The sequence below is a fragment of the Chiroxiphia lanceolata genome, chromosome 5 (assembly GCF_009829145.1).
Source record: "Chiroxiphia lanceolata isolate bChiLan1 chromosome 5, bChiLan1.pri, whole genome shotgun sequence".
In the NCBI taxonomy this organism is placed as follows: Eukaryota; Metazoa; Chordata; class Aves; order Passeriformes; family Pipridae; genus Chiroxiphia; species Chiroxiphia lanceolata.
The window spans coordinates 71841376-71856702 of NC_045641.1; the positions used below are offsets into that span (position 1 = coordinate 71841376).

The 15327-nt window shown below is 40.1% G+C and overlaps 1 protein-coding gene across 20 annotated transcripts in view; it reads right to left on the reverse strand.

Moving 5' to 3' along the window:
• Window positions 1-15327, reverse strand: part of PPFIBP1 (PPFIA binding protein 1) — a 96500-nt gene that overhangs the window by 17912 nt on the left and 63261 nt on the right. For 11 of the 20 annotated variants that reach the window (XR_004357447.1, XM_032689669.1, XM_032689664.1 and 8 more), the window contains 12 exons: window positions 13515-13601; window positions 12561-12674; window positions 11863-11994; window positions 9004-9096; window positions 8424-8516; window positions 6591-6705; window positions 5341-5373; window positions 3995-4056; window positions 3244-3328; window positions 1839-1993; window positions 803-933; window positions 48-101 (listed from right to left, as the gene is read on the reverse strand). Coding sequence is in view for 19 of the 20 variants with exons in the window: in XM_032689669.1 (XP_032545560.1) it covers window positions 48-101; window positions 803-933; window positions 1839-1993; window positions 3244-3328; window positions 3995-4056; window positions 5341-5373; window positions 6591-6705; window positions 8424-8516; window positions 9004-9096; window positions 11863-11994; window positions 12561-12674; window positions 13515-13601 (1154 nt within the window). In the remaining variant the exon portion in view is untranslated. The remainder of the gene's footprint in view (window positions 1-47; window positions 102-802; window positions 934-1838; window positions 1994-3243; window positions 3329-3994; window positions 4057-5340; window positions 5374-6590; window positions 6706-8423; window positions 8517-9003; window positions 9097-11862; window positions 11995-12560; window positions 12675-13514; window positions 13602-15327) is intronic. The other 9 variants (XM_032689672.1, XM_032689671.1, XM_032689674.1 and 6 more) reach the window with 4 other exon arrangements.

Genomic DNA, 15327 nt, shown 5'->3' on the forward strand with positions numbered 1-15327 from the left:
CATATATAAATATATGTCTCCTAAACAGTTTTGATTATGGTACTTACACTGGACTATCACACAGACGAGTTTCTGGGGAGGAACCTGCTGATCTTCCTTCACTGTAAAAACAAAGAAGATACAGAAAAAATATTTTGCTGGACAGAAATCCCATCATTTCAGACTGCTTTAATTGTGCTTTCACTTCAGCTCTTATGATACTAGCACATGGCAAATATTCCCTTCAGGTTGGCAAGTCTTGTGAAAGATAAAGGACAAAGGTGAGCTCAAGATAAAGATAAGCTGCATGAGGCACAGCAGAAACCAAGCCAAGCTGGTCTTCTGGACAGGATGTTTTCCTTGACTGGAATGGAAAAATCCCACATCAACTTGGGCTTGCACTGATTTTTCACACTAAGATTGATGATTGTTTAAAGTCAATAAGATTTTCCTGCCTCTGGGTTCTTAGTATTTGATACTCCTTTATATAAAGCCAGGGATTTGGAGCCAGTAGAAAAACACAAGCACAGCCCTTGTGTAGGTGTGAGTCTGGGGTGCTTTTCCATCTCCTCTCAGGGCAAGGCGGGTGCAGGATTAGAAATGCTGGTGGAAGGTGAAGGCCACTCCTTGCTTACCAAGAAGGATTTAACCATTGCACTTCATGAACATTAGCTTAGTTTGCTACAGCTACTCAGATGAATGCCAGCCTTGTTTAACTGACTTAATGTCTTGACAATTTAGTCACTTACAGATTATTAACCTCATTAAACGTCCCAGAATATTGAATTTACAATTGAAAAATGCATGGAAACCATAATAATACCTCATTTCACTTGCAGGATCTGGCCTAGGCTGTGTTTTCACTCTCTCTGCATCAGCTTCTGAGCTCTTGGATGTTGATGAAAAAGAAGGAATTGAAATCTGTAAAATACTGGTGTGGATCTGTAAGGAGTTCTGAAAAGGATGAAGGATATGTGTTACACTCTTCTGAGCTGAAATGAAGCAGTCATATATGAAAAAAGAGTAACAGATAAACTGTGAAAAGGAGGGTCTGAAATAAGGTTTCGAAAGGTTTTTTTCTATTGTAATACAGTGATTTACTATTTGAAAGATGGCATTGAAGATAAAACACGAATCATTGCACAGATAAGCTACAGCACAGACAAAAACTCCCAAGTCTCCCAAGGCTGCCTCCTAAATCTGTCTCTACCATAGGGACCATGAAGGGTAGTTCACTTTTCAGGTTTACACTTGTCCTCAGCCACTCAGAGAATACAAAAAAACTGCTAAACATTCAATTTAATTTAATTTTCTTCATAGTGTAAGTCATGTAAGTCAAGACCCTGCTCTGACTCAGACTTCTAAGAGAAGAGATCTATAGTTTTATTACTGGAAAATCTGTTTGCAAAAATCAGATATTGGACCACAACATACTTATCATGGATGCAATAATGTAATAAATATGACAGGATATATTAAATAAGTCCTGCTTATTTACTTGTTTCCTTCAAGTTCCTGCCAAATATAGCTCCTAAAATAGCTGTGTTTGATATGAAAACTAATTTCTATATGTTTGATAGGAAAAGTAGTTTAGACCCATTCTCATGGCAAATACAGCTATGTACTTACTGTCTACCGATCCCATTTGATGATTAAGAAAAATAAATTTAATTCAAACTCCTCAGCAGCTTTCACAAGAAAACTACATTCTCCAAAAGGATATGAGACATTACTACAAACTGTGCAACTCAGAAAAGAAGTCTTTTCAGAAACTTGAGTTTTGGCATCTGCAATATGAAATCAGCACAAACAAGGTTTTCCAGGACCAAGAGTATTAAATGAGGAAGGAAAAAAGACACCTCTTCATGAATATTCACATTAAACTCATCGTGGATTGGAGATGCTGTCACTGGGGTTGGGGATGGGCTTTTCTCTGGGTCAGTCAGACTTGGTGTGTCCAGTAAAACCGTGGAAACAGACCCTGAATTCAAGTCTTCACTGTCACTTTCCTTGCCTGAAGGGAGAGAACATGGAAAATTGCTGGCTTTATTTCTGGATACATGATGACCCTTGTGCCCATGCAAGGTGCAGTCATTTATGGGTCAAAAATGGAAGGATTTGGTTGTTGGGTTTTTTTAGGACAGACCACAATAGAGGGAGGGAAGTCATTGCCAGTGTAGCTTCCCAATCCAACCACCACAACACAGACGAGTTGGAACAGAGGGAGGAACATAGACCAACAGCAAAAACTCCAGCAAATGCCCTCAGGGCATTTAGTGGGATTGCTTTCAACAAGCTGAATAAACTGGAGTAGTTATTTCCTCTCCATGTTCTGGAATTTCATACTAAATACTTCTTTTCCCTTATTCACTAGGAAAAGACCAGGAGGTCAAGTCTGCCTGCAACTTAAGCTGTCTCTCTGTTATCTCTAAGTTACCCACAGGAAAAATGGAGCCCACTGCTCAAGAGTGGGCTAGCAGCACCCTACATGGTGTTTGCAGCCTGCCACAAACTCAGTGTGTCTCATTCCATTCATGCTGAAGCCCATCCAGCATCCTCTGCTCCTAGCGTTGCTCCTGAACTGCCCTGGTCCTGCCAAAGCCTTGGATTGGTTGTTAAAGACAACCAAGGCTTCCTTCAAAGTTAGCAGAAATCTCACACTCGTTGCCAAAGACCTGAAGCAAACACAAGCGGAAGTTTGTTCACAGCCAAAACCTCTCTTGCCCAGTTTTCACTGCCAGAAATCTCTGTTCACGCTCCGTGAAGTGACCCCAAAACACAGTTCCCAGAGACTCGAGGCCTGTTCTAATAACCTCCTGTGTTTGAAGGTGTGAAAAAACAATACCTGTTCAAAACACTCAGCCCCACAAAAATACATACTTTGCTTCCTCACTCCTCAGCTTTTGACAATCCTTACTCTCTGAAAGGACCCCTGGAGGCTCCTGCATCCCTCTCCTAGGATGGAGAGGGAGATGGAGGATGGATCCACCTCCAACACCTGCACAGCCAACAAAAGCCACAAGCCCAAGTCTGTCCTAAACAAACTCAGGCAAACTCAAACTTTTGACCAGCTCAACATTTATCACCTCAAGGGATCAGAAGCTGCTGGATCTGGAAACCTCCACCAGTCTTGGAACATATGGAATGGACCGTGTTATGGTATAAATTACAGGTACCATTTCAGTTTCCCAGCTAAGCTCCCTACCACAATGCACCTGGAGTTTAAATGAGGGCAGAGTTTAATTTTTTTTGGTTGTACAATACCTTTTTTACCTTGAGCCAGTATCACCATGTCTTGAACTTTCTTGTACCTGTTCAGAGATTGCCGGAGCTCTTCTATCTTCCGATCCTAAAATAAAGAGAAGTTGTGACTGTGCTTCCTCCCCCAGAAATACAAATAACTACATTCTTCAATTTAACTGGTTGTGAGACTAAAAGAAGTGGGAAGTGTGGATGGGACAGGACTCAGAATGCTGGGAGGTTTTGTAGTATCAAAACCTGTATTTAGCAAAAACTACCACCTGATTATTGTCCCAGCCTTGAAAGTTCCCTTGTTAAGTCAAAGGTAGAGTATAATAAATTGGCCACGTACAAAGGATTTAGGGCTTTGGTGATCAAAAGAAAACATCCTATAAAATGCACATGCATATGAAAGCACAAAACCATCCCTTAAAACAATTCCTACTTCACAGAAAGCCCTTTCAGGAACATAACCTGCAATATGGCACTTTTATGGAGCTCTTTACATTTTCAGAACATGGTATAAATTGTAGTCACACTGAATTCAATGACTCAACAGTGAAGGACTCTGTAAGGACCCTCTGTACATGCACAGAGCTCATAAATGCTCAGTTATAGTCCCTTAAAGGCACTGCTGTGCTTCTGACTACAAAAAATCATCAATTTTTAGAAGCTTGGTTTTTAATTGAATTGTGAAAGGCTCATACATGAAGGTTTTCTTAGAGATATAAATCAATCTGAAGAATGATTACTGAAAAAATAATGACTTTGCTACCTTCTCTTCATTTGCTGCCATTAGAGATTCTACCGCCTTCTTCATTTTCTGTACCTCTATATCTAAAAACACAACACAGTTCTCCAAGTCAATTTAAACCAGACACTGTGAGAAAATAAGAAAAACAAAAAAAAACCCTAGAAGCAATTCAGTAATATCTGAAAGTAAACTTACAAATTAACAGACAAAGCATAAGCCATTTAAAATCTGGGTTAGATGGAAATATATAGAAGAAATCCCTTTTCTTCAAAACCTCTTCTCTGACAATTTTATCAAAGAAATTATTAAATTCAGGAACTTAAGAGAATGGAAAACTCAAGAGTAAAACTACTACTTTACTTTTCACTATCTCCACCTTTCAAATAGCCAAATAATTACAAAACAAAAAGTTTGAAATAAAAAATACTCCATTTGGAGTGCAATAAAATGCATCCTCTTACAACAGTCAACAAACACCCCAAATGGCATCTCAAAAACCCACTATCCAAAGCAACTGGATTAATAGATATGATGAAGGAAGCACTGGGCAGTGATGCTTAATTACAGCCTTAATTCAGTATGGATGTAGAAATTAGGACAGCACAATGGAATGAAACAAGTCTTTGCTGTGATGAGCAGTCATGCTGGAATAAATATATATTCCGACTTGAACAAGGTACTTAATACAGACAACAGCACTTCATCTATAATCCTTATTTACCAAGAAGTATAAATACATGGAAATATGTATGTTCTGGAGGTGTTCTGGACTAGAAATCCAAAGAGAATAGAAATAATCTCCACTTTCTCCTAAAAATCCACCTTGTGTAAATGAAGTGAACTTTCAATTTTGCTACAAACACAGGCAAACTTCTCACCAAACTCACAGGCAAGAAAGCCTTTTACACTATTTTAACTCCCCAAAAATTCTTGGAAAGCAAACAGAGCAGGAAGAACATTTTCCTCCTTAATGAAATGCAAGAAGAAAACAAGCTGCCTGGATGGCTTTCCAGATGAAAGACATTTAGAAACTAAACCAGTAACTGAGCCAGTTCCAATGATTTTCCCTCAGTTCTGCTGGCTGAAAATCTGGTTTACTGGATTGCAGCTGCATTTCACTGAGAGGCAACTGCTTTGTGGGTCTTCCTGAGACCAAATCTTTCTTTGCCTATCAGCTTTTCTTAGAAAATTTTGGTTTTTAAATGTGATATCTCCACTCTTATTCTCCAGTTTTACTCTAACTAAGGGTTATAGATGATGCAACCTAACCATGTTTGTTAAAGTAGTTTTGCAAACACATGCAGGAAGCTATTCTGGAAAGCACTTCCGGAATGCAAATGCTTGGAGAAAGACACCAGAAACCTTACTTTTATCTTTGAGCTTCTTTTTACAATTTTCATCTGTGCAGGAAAACCCATTGGATTTGAAATTAGCACGAAGGTTATGATATTAAATAACTTTTCAGAGAACACCGATAATAAAAGAGTCAACTATTCCTCACTTCATTCAGCTAATGAGGTAGATAATCTATGTTTCTTAATATTGATCCAAGGCAGAAAAAATATGTTTCATCATTGCAAAAGATCTTTTGCTGAGTTGTACTGAAAACTAAACTAAAGTTGAGGGCCAGAGGGTAATGGGAGTTCAAGCAGCTCCTCACGAAAAAAAAGCCCTATATAAGTAGTCAGGAATGCAATAAAATCAGACCTTGTTCACATTTAAATGTCCTTAAATAAAAATGGAATCATGGCTCATTGTGGTCACTTGTAGTGATTTTAGCCAGTGGTTTTGAAAACAGATCATTTTATTAAATAAAATGTGACAATCTACACACAGCCTTTTCCTCCTCAGGTCAGGGGAGGAGACTAATCTCTTGTGGCTTTGTTTTCTATAAAACACACTTTGAAAGCATGATCTTAAAATCAGCAATAATTACCAGCGAGATATATTCAGAATTTAAATTGCAGCGGGCTAAGAAAGTCTCTGGAAAATTTTTGTGAGGCTTTAACAAAAAAATTCTAGTTTCAAGTAAAATAAATCCTGAATCTAAACTTAAATAAGTACTAATTTAGTTTCTTCTTTGCAAGCAGATAAAAGAATTACCTAGCAAGGAAAATTTTTGTGCTAATTCAAGCCTAATTAAGATTTGGACTTAACCAGTGCACAAATCTAGAATCAATCCTCAATTTCACCTACTTACAGGTAGGTCCACATCACACTTTGGTCTGTAAGTCTGGTATTCCATAGATAAAAAAAAGTAGCACAAAGCCCATAAATACCCAGGCAGGAAAATTTCCTTTTCAATCTTTTCGGGGAACTTGTTGAAATTCTTTTAAATCTTTCTTGGCCAATATAAATTGCATCTTTTTAGGCCTCAAACAAGCCACATAAAGATCTAACTAGGGATCTCTTGACCAGTTTAAATTTGATCAAGAACTTGCTTTGACAGTAATTTCAGCAGCTGCATTGTCAACACCCACTAAATATATTACAAGAGGTAAACACAAAGCTTAAGAAAATTGAGGCTTTTATCAGTTATTTCCTGTACAACCATTCATGGAGACACGACCTCAGATGAGGTGACTGAGGAGGACATAGTGACAGAGCCTTCTTTTACCTCTGTCCAGGATTTCAATTCCTTCTCCTTTGAGCTTGCAAACCAATTTTTCGTGCAACCTTTTTACCTCGGCTTCCTTCTGCTCCAGTTTGTCTTTCAAAGCTGAGAGTTCATCCTGTAACAGACACAGAGTCACTCAGGGACAGCTTCCACACACACATGAGATGTTTCCAAAATTCCCTTCTAGGAAGCACATTGGGCAGATCCTCAGCCTATGGAAATGACCCAGGGTCTCCTGACATTTACACCCACCAAAATGACCCTGGACATCACAACAGACCTCTGGGGGCAAAACCAGTGGTCTGAAATTGTCAGTCTCATTGTAAAGAGATTTTACATCTAAATTTAAAGAAGAAATAGTAAAGATTAAAAAAAAATAAAATAAAGGAGTTTTCTTATTTATTTAACCTTGCAGAGACAGAAAAAGTGCAGATGATGAGGGTAAAGGCTAAAATCTCCAGAGATTTATTTTGGTATTTATAGGGCATTTTGCATGTTCAAAGCCAAACAACCAGGCTGAGGACAGTTTCAGAAATAACCACTGCTTCTATGGAAGAAAAATCAACCACAACACCACCAAGCACATGGACACACACACTGGAAAGCAGTTCAGACACAAATGTGGTACCTCTGCCACAGTTTGGGTTTGCTGATCAAACACTAGGGAAGGAAGCTCGGAGCTGAGATTCTTGGGAATGAGACAGATGGTGTTTTGGGGGAGTTGGGGTGTATTAGAAAAACGCTGTCAAATTTTAACTTAGATCTAACCATCTGCACTAACAAGTGAACTGGCACGGCTCCATGCATTTAACTTTTTAAAATTTGAGTCAAATCCTACCCAGTTTAGTAACATGTTTCTTTGATGTCCGAGGATATCTTGTGCAACAGCATCATCAAGACAGGGCCCTCAGTGCAAATGTACCCAACACTGAAAATTTAATTTGTTCAGTTTATAAACAAAGCAAAACAAGGCAAGACTCAGCATTTTGGCATTAACAGCTTGTAACTGATGTTTTAAATCCTTAAAGGAATAAACCAAACTAGAAAATACTGTGGCTTAGGTATTTTCCTGAGCTAACCCTCAAAAGATCTGTTGCAAATATACAGCGATGTCTGCAACCCAAACTATGGAATTTCCTGTAATTGGTTCATGTTTGCTCTAAAGCATCATTTAAAAAAAAAATAGATCAACCTTAAAATTGTCAAGAAATTAAAGCTTCTTCCACAACAGCGGCTGGGCAATAAGTACATTTCTCCAGTGCTCCAGTGTGGCACTGATTTCGATGGGATTTCTGCCAGTGTAGGATCCGTGCTCCTCCAAAATAAGACCATTTCTTGGTCACTTGAGAAGCTGCTGTTATACCCACAGGCAACTAGAGCTGTCAATGTGTATTTCTCCCTCTGAATTAGAAACATGATATGCAAATTTACATGTGGGGCGGGGGGGAGTACAGAAGAATCACTATTTTCCAGCTAGTTTTCATGAATAAATTTTCTATAAAAGGGTGATAAAATGTTCTGCTTGAATAATGGATGCAAGCTACACACAAGGCAATCTTTCCTCAGAAGGGGCATGGTTTTAATCCAAGTCTAATTCCATTAGGTGTAACCTATGCAAAGTTTACAACACTAAAATCCTCTCCCATGCAAAATAAAAGCTGTTTACAAGGAATATCTACATCAAGAGCTCTCTAACAAGGAAGGGCACACTGCATACCAACACACAGCAATTAATGAAGAACAGAGCATGACAGCACGATGCAGGACAGACTGTAAAAGGGTAGGACATGAAGGATTCAAAACAGGCCCAGTGTCCCCCAGAAACTACCACACCTTTAATATCTGGCTTTTTTGCTCCATCCGCTGCTTTTCATACTGCATCTGACCCACTTTGATTTTCATACTAGAAAGTTTGGCCATTAAAGACTGGTAACAGAGACAGAGGAGTGAGAGAAAACTAAAGGTAGAAAAGAGACAAGGCTAAATGGCAAAGAGAAGTTAGACACTCAGAGAAACAGGCTGCTAGAAATACTTAGGTGAATGTTTTCACTTCAGAAGTGGCTTATTTTTAGCACACAGAAGAAAATAAATGCTCAATTTTGGTCTCAACTATGGCATACATCTTGTGTACTGCAACTCATGTTTCTTGACACATGTGAAACAAGGGTCTAAACAAGGAATAAATTTACTGATAACAGCAAGGTAAGTTATCCTTCATAAAAAACACTGCTCAGGCTGAAAACCACAGCATGACATATGGAAATAGCCCCTGCTGCTAAGTGAGAACCATGAAACCCCAGGGTCCGAGAGGACTCAGATTGAGCAGCGTGCAGGCAGGGATTAGGGAAAAGAGAATGAACTCCTAAAGCCTGACTTAGACCCACCTCTGCTTCTTCCCCTCAGCCTCACTTACTTTGGTTGTTTTCAGTTTTTTCTCATACTGGAGTCTTTCATTGTCCATTTCTCCCACTCTCAACCGCAGTTCATTTATTTCCTGGATCAAATCCTGAGCAAAGGGAAAAAGAAGACCAGAAACAATGAGAAAATTCAGTAAAAGCCCCAGAACAAAAGCTACCCATTGGTAGGAAAGCAGCAACAATAAAAGCAGCAATAAAAGGCACTCTGTACACAAAATCACACCACCTAAGTCAACCAACTCAGAGCTTCACAGATATCCAGGGACTCTATTTCTCAGTTTTCCGTTCTATTCCCAAATCTGATGGTCACCTTTGACACTATGACAATTGATTTTGGAGGGTTTTTCTCTCCTGCAGCATGACCCGATGTCAAAATACACTGCGTGGCACTCACTGCTGAGTGAATTCAACCAGAATTCAAGAGTGTAAGATCCTGGAGCAGAAACTAAATTATTCTGATTAATTTCTTATGGACCTCATGGGTAATCAGACCCTTTACCACTGGTAACTGGTGACCAAAAAATACCATACAGTTTCTCCCAGGTGTTAAACAGAAGTTCAAGACAAGTCCTAACAGCATGCTTTTCCCCCAGAATGTTTTCAATTACTCCCTTGCAAGTGCACAAAAAAAAAAAATCAATGATAACTTTGAGCTGTGGGGGTCAGAGGTTTTCCTTACTGGCACTGGGAACACAAACTACTCCTCTCAGAAACTCCTGTGCACAAGGGACACTGGAGTTGGTTAACTTATGAAGATCTTCCCGTGACTGAGCCAGTTTTACCCTCTGGCTGCTGCTTCAAAGTTAGTTATGGTTATGGACTCCTCCCTAAATAAACTCCCTTGTAAGGTATTTTCTTACATAAACTCAGCCCAACTCAGACCACCCATGTTCCTTAAGGAAAATAATGCTGGTGCCTGCTGAGAAAGTGAAAAGACTGGAATGATTTAGAGAACAGAACAATTACAAATCTCTATTAAGTATATAATTAGCTTTGGGAAAAAGCTGTGTATTTGTGAACATCTAGACAGCAAATCCTAGAGCAGAAAGGCCCAGTGAAGCATCTCTTTAGAGAAAGAATGGAGAACATGAGTAACCAACCAAGCTGGAATGGGAAGGTGCAACAACAGACATAAGGAACAACTGGATAATACAAGGATTTAATTTGAATGGTAATTCTGTAGGAGCCAGTAGCTCCACAAAAGTTGTCAGATGTCAATGATGGGTTTTTTTTCTTTTCCCTAAATAAAATCAGAAGCAACAGTCATAGTTTTTCTTTCTCAGTTTGGGTAAGAATCTATTTCCATTTTGAACACTCCATGTAAATGCCACAATGTGTTTTATGGTCAAATATTTTAAATATTCATTTAAATACTCAGCTCATCTAAAATAGTTGATAATCTACTACTTTAAAGAGGAATAAAATACTGTGTAATTCTGATAAAGCACTGCCTCCAAAATACCACTTTGAGATTTTGTAAGGGTTGAGACAGTTACAACTAATCAGCCATTCATTTTCCCACTGAACCAAATGGAAATTAAGATATATTACCCCTTTCAGTGTTTAAGCCTAAGCCTTTTTACAGCTATAAAGTGTTGAAGCAAGGAAGAAACAATATAACAATTTCTATCACACTAAACTACATCATTCTGGTTTTCAAAGGGAGGGAGGAACATTTTAGTAATAGTTCATTAGTTCTGGCATAAACACCCAGGAAATAAATCTATATAGCCCCTAATAAAAGATAATTTAAGTTATTTTTATCAAAGGCATTAAGCGTATTTCAAGGTATTTCAAAGAGAAAGGTCTTCATAGTCTTTTGCACACAGTTTATAGAGTTGCAGTGCATGGTGTGCTCCCCACACTGGAACCACTTTTCTAGGAAACGGTAGCTCCACATCCATCTTCTTGGTATGTGAGTTGTGCTATTAAATTATGGAGAGACTGCAGTTCAGGGGGGAAACAAAGAAAGGGGGAGTACAGGAGAACTCTACGATTAACTAGATTTAATAAAAATAAGGATAGAAAGAGAGTAAGGAAATCAGACCTGTTACTGAACCAGAGGAAAAGGTGACAGCAGGCACATGGATCCATCCCACAGCTTGGAAAATGTGCTGTCACACAGCTGTCACCACACACAGAATCACTTACTTTCAAATCTGAGAGCAATTCAAGTAATTAGTTTTTAACCTGTGGGCTTCAGGTCCAAAGAAAGCAATTCAAAAGCAAGCCTAACATTTTTCCTTATGCTCATAAATACAAGTGAGGAATGATGCTTCACTGGAAACTAAGGAGGTGGGAAACCACTGACTGAAGTGGAAATTTGCTCTCCTGTGATGACAATATGGCTTTTTTCCTTCTAGAAATGAAGGACATCTGGAATATCCACAATATGAACACCTGACATTTCAGCTCGTTTACAAATCCAGAAGTAGAAACTTCGTTCTGCTTTGCAGACAGATCCAAGGTTTTTCTGATATGAGTATGTCATCCTGTCAGCAAAGCTCAGCCTGATATTTGCAGTTTCCTGGAAAAACTGGGTTTGCCCACCTGTTTTGAAGCTTTCTGGCTTCAAAAATGAACAAGATTCAGCTGCACGGACCTGCAATGCACAGAGGGCAAATGCCTGAGGGGAGCACTGCCAGGGATGGCAGCTCTGATGGTAGGAATCCCAAACTGGTTCTGGGAATCTTCCTTTGTAAAACCAGAATTTAACAAAGGGGTCACTTCTTATTTTAAGAGATACATTTTTTTAACCTTAAAGATGAGTTCCCTTCTTGCCTGGTTCAGGTTCCCTTCAGGTAATGTGAAGACACACACAGATTTCACAATTTATTCCATTGGCTTTTACTCACCTCTGTGTCTCTGAATCTGTCCTCATAGTCCAATCTATCCTTCTCTACAGATGTAAGCTTTAATTTCAGAGTGGAAATCTCTGCCATAAGATCCAGCTTCTGAGTTTCAAGGGTTGTTCTGCTTAAAAGCTCCTGATTCAAGATAAAGAGAACAGTATTATTCACCCAAGGGGAAGAAATCAGTGATTTATTTTGACAGCTAAAGGTCTCCTTCATGGGGAAAAGCATCACCCTCTTCCTTGCACTCTGTGAAGCCCTGGGACACAGCTATTATCCATCTGACAGACTCCAGGAACCTAGGATGCATCTGGGATCACGGGGGCATTATCATGGGCTGGCTGCCAGGACGAGAAAAAAGCCCATTTGTCATCACAGTTGCTGTGGGCAGCAAGGAGCTGTGAAGGGAATCCACCCATCCTGCCACAGGGTTTTGATCTAAAGGCTCTTTGAAGTTCAGTGGGGAAGGACTCAAAGAAGAGCAGAACTGGATTCTTACAGTGTAAAGCAGCCCTGACATTACTAAGCACAATGACTTCTACTACATTTGAAAGTAAATATAGTAGAAAATTACCCCTTAGCTAAGAGATATCAAGGGCTGGAACACCTTGGAGTGCACTGCTCTCACCAAAGCAAAATGCAGGTTTTTTTAGGACAGAAGGAAGACAAGACAGCAAGACAGGCATGGAGCTGTGAAATACCTGTTGCAGCATCTCCTCTGTGGCATTCAGCTTCTCCCTGTGCTCCTCCAGGCAGAACTCCAGATCCCGAATCTTTTCTCCTTGGGCCTCCACCTGGTCTGTGAGCACGCTTACCTGGACAGCAGGGAAAAAGGGATGCACGTTTAGCACCTTGTGTCTGTGTCAGCTGAAGAACTGCACGTGCTGGCTGGGCCAAAGATGAAATGGGACCATGCAGGGAGGAGAAGAAGCAGCAGAGCTCTGCAGTGGACACAACACTCAGCAAAGGCAACAAGAAAGGAGAAAAAACTCCTCCTTCACACCACAGTTTCAGCCAAAGTTCTGGCAGGTGCATTGCAATTCTGCATCTCCCCTCTTGGCTTGTCCTGGAAGTTTCCATGAGGGGTGGCTGCTGCATTTTGCTACCAACAATTATGCCTTTGCTGTGACAATCCATTAACTAAACCCATTAGTTCCTACCTTAACAACCAAATAGCCAAATCTCACTGCTTACAATTTATTCTCCTTCCCAAGGATCACACATTGTGTACCATAACAACCAGTTTCTCCTCTTGAGAGCAAAAAAAGCAAAGGAGGTTAAAACACACAGCCCAAGGCTGGACAGGACCAAGACAACACCTTTGAGACACCTTTCCTAAGGACAGGATATCTGTCTCCTGATGCAGCCATCATGGGAATGGTCATGGAAAGTGGGGATATTAAAGATATACATGAATGTAAGTAGGTGGCTGCTCTGCCGACATGCTCAGCTAACAAGATTCAAAGATAGATTGGATACGCAGACATAAAGGTCTTTGGATTTTTCCTGCAATCTAAATCCACACCCATCCTTAATCTGGGTTAACTGTCCAAGACATCATAACTTCAAATAAATTCTCAGAGGTTTTTATCACATGCTATCAAAAAGTCTCATGAAGGTAAGAGCACAAAAAAATAACTGGGGTGACAACTCACTTGCAGAACAAGAGATTCCTTATCATTTTCCAGACGAGCCAGCCTTTCTTGATAAACATCTCCATTTCCAGATATGTGTCCATTAGTCTGAAAAATACAGCAAATAGTGCACAGTCAGCAATTGTACCACAGTGTCATCCAATGCTATCAACACACTTAGGGAGTATTTTTAATCTGCACAGTTTAAGAACAGATTTGTAGTATTCTCCAGCCCCCCAAGGGTTACATATCAAATATACTGTCAACAAAGGACACACCATTCAGGAAAGAATTGTTCAAGGGCTTCAAGATGAAAAACGAAGAACCTTCTGGTGACCCAGTTCTGCAAAATTCACTTACTGTGCATTCAGCATTTTGGTAACAAAATTTGGACTCAACCATATACAACGCTAAGCCAAACTTGCAAGGAGACAAATACCCTGAGACACTGAGCAAGTGAAAAAAAAAATGTACAATCTACAAGATGTGCGTTATGCTTCTTGCAAGTCATACATACAGTAAGAGACATCTTTTTACATCAGGCACATCTTACTGGGTACGGGTGAACGTCTGCACTCTAAACACATCTCTTTGCAAAGCTGCCTGAGGCTAAAGAGAAACAAGAATACATGTTAATGCTATCAGAGAGTTCAGAGGAATCAGTAACTTTCTTCATAATAACTTCAGTGCTCTTGAGCAGCGAGAAGGGTTTTATTCTATCCATATTCAAAGCTGTCTCAAAGCACTCTGTGATCCACGCCATGATCAGATCTTGGCTCAGGACAGAAATTCGTGTTGCCATCATTGCATAAATTGCTTAGAGGAGTCTGAGAAGCTGCTCTGACGTCCAGCAGAGACACACCCCAATGTTGAGGGGCCTTGATTGCCTTCTGAATATGTGATGATCCTCGTGCCCTGGTGAGCCTGCCTGGAGAGGCCACCTCCACCCAGGAGCTCCAAGCCTCTGGCTCCTGCTTGGAATCTCCCCTTGGAGCAGTTCACCTCCCCTGATTGCCAAGGATGCCTCAGGAAACCTCCTGGTTGAAACTCCTTTTCTAGGGTACCCAAGGTTATGGCTGACCTTGGGTGGTGAGAGAAATTGCCTTGTTTAAAAAACTGAACAAATAAAACTCCCACCAGCACCACTTAGAGATCAGACACAAAGCAAACAGGAGGAGGTAAAAGTGTCTGACCTCACCTTAATGCTCTGAAGAAATCAGGTTGTGTCCTGGCAGCTCTTAAATCAGTGAGCAGGAGCAAATGTGTCTCCCAAGCAATACCTTCTACATGGTGACCATAATGTCTTCCCTGAAAACCCAAGCAGCCTAAGAAAGAATGCTCTCTAGCAATTTGTACCAATACCTTGTATCATGATCTGAATTATGACCCTGTATCTCAATTATTTAGCAGCACATTACTAGGCCACTTGACCTAGACACTGAGCATCAGGGCAAAATTCCTCTAAACATCTGAGTTGGCCATATTTTCCCCCTGACCTCTACCAGGATTTAGCTCATGCCATTGAAGATCAGTGAGATCTTCAGTTTTGTTACGCTTTAATTTAGATGAAAGAAGCCAAAGAGCTTCCGAAATAAACCTGTTAGCTGTTCATGCTTTAGATCTTGTCACTTGACTTGTATGTGAAATACCAAACTGAGGGGTTTGCCTACTTTTGCTACTCTCTAGGTCTTTTAAGTCCTCCAGTACATCTCAGGCCGTTACTCAAGACTCTGTAAGAACAGCACCTGCATTTTGTAACATACAACACATTAATCAACCCAGTGTGTGTGTCTGATGTAGGAGAGTGGTATTCATCCCTCTTTGCAGGCAGCAG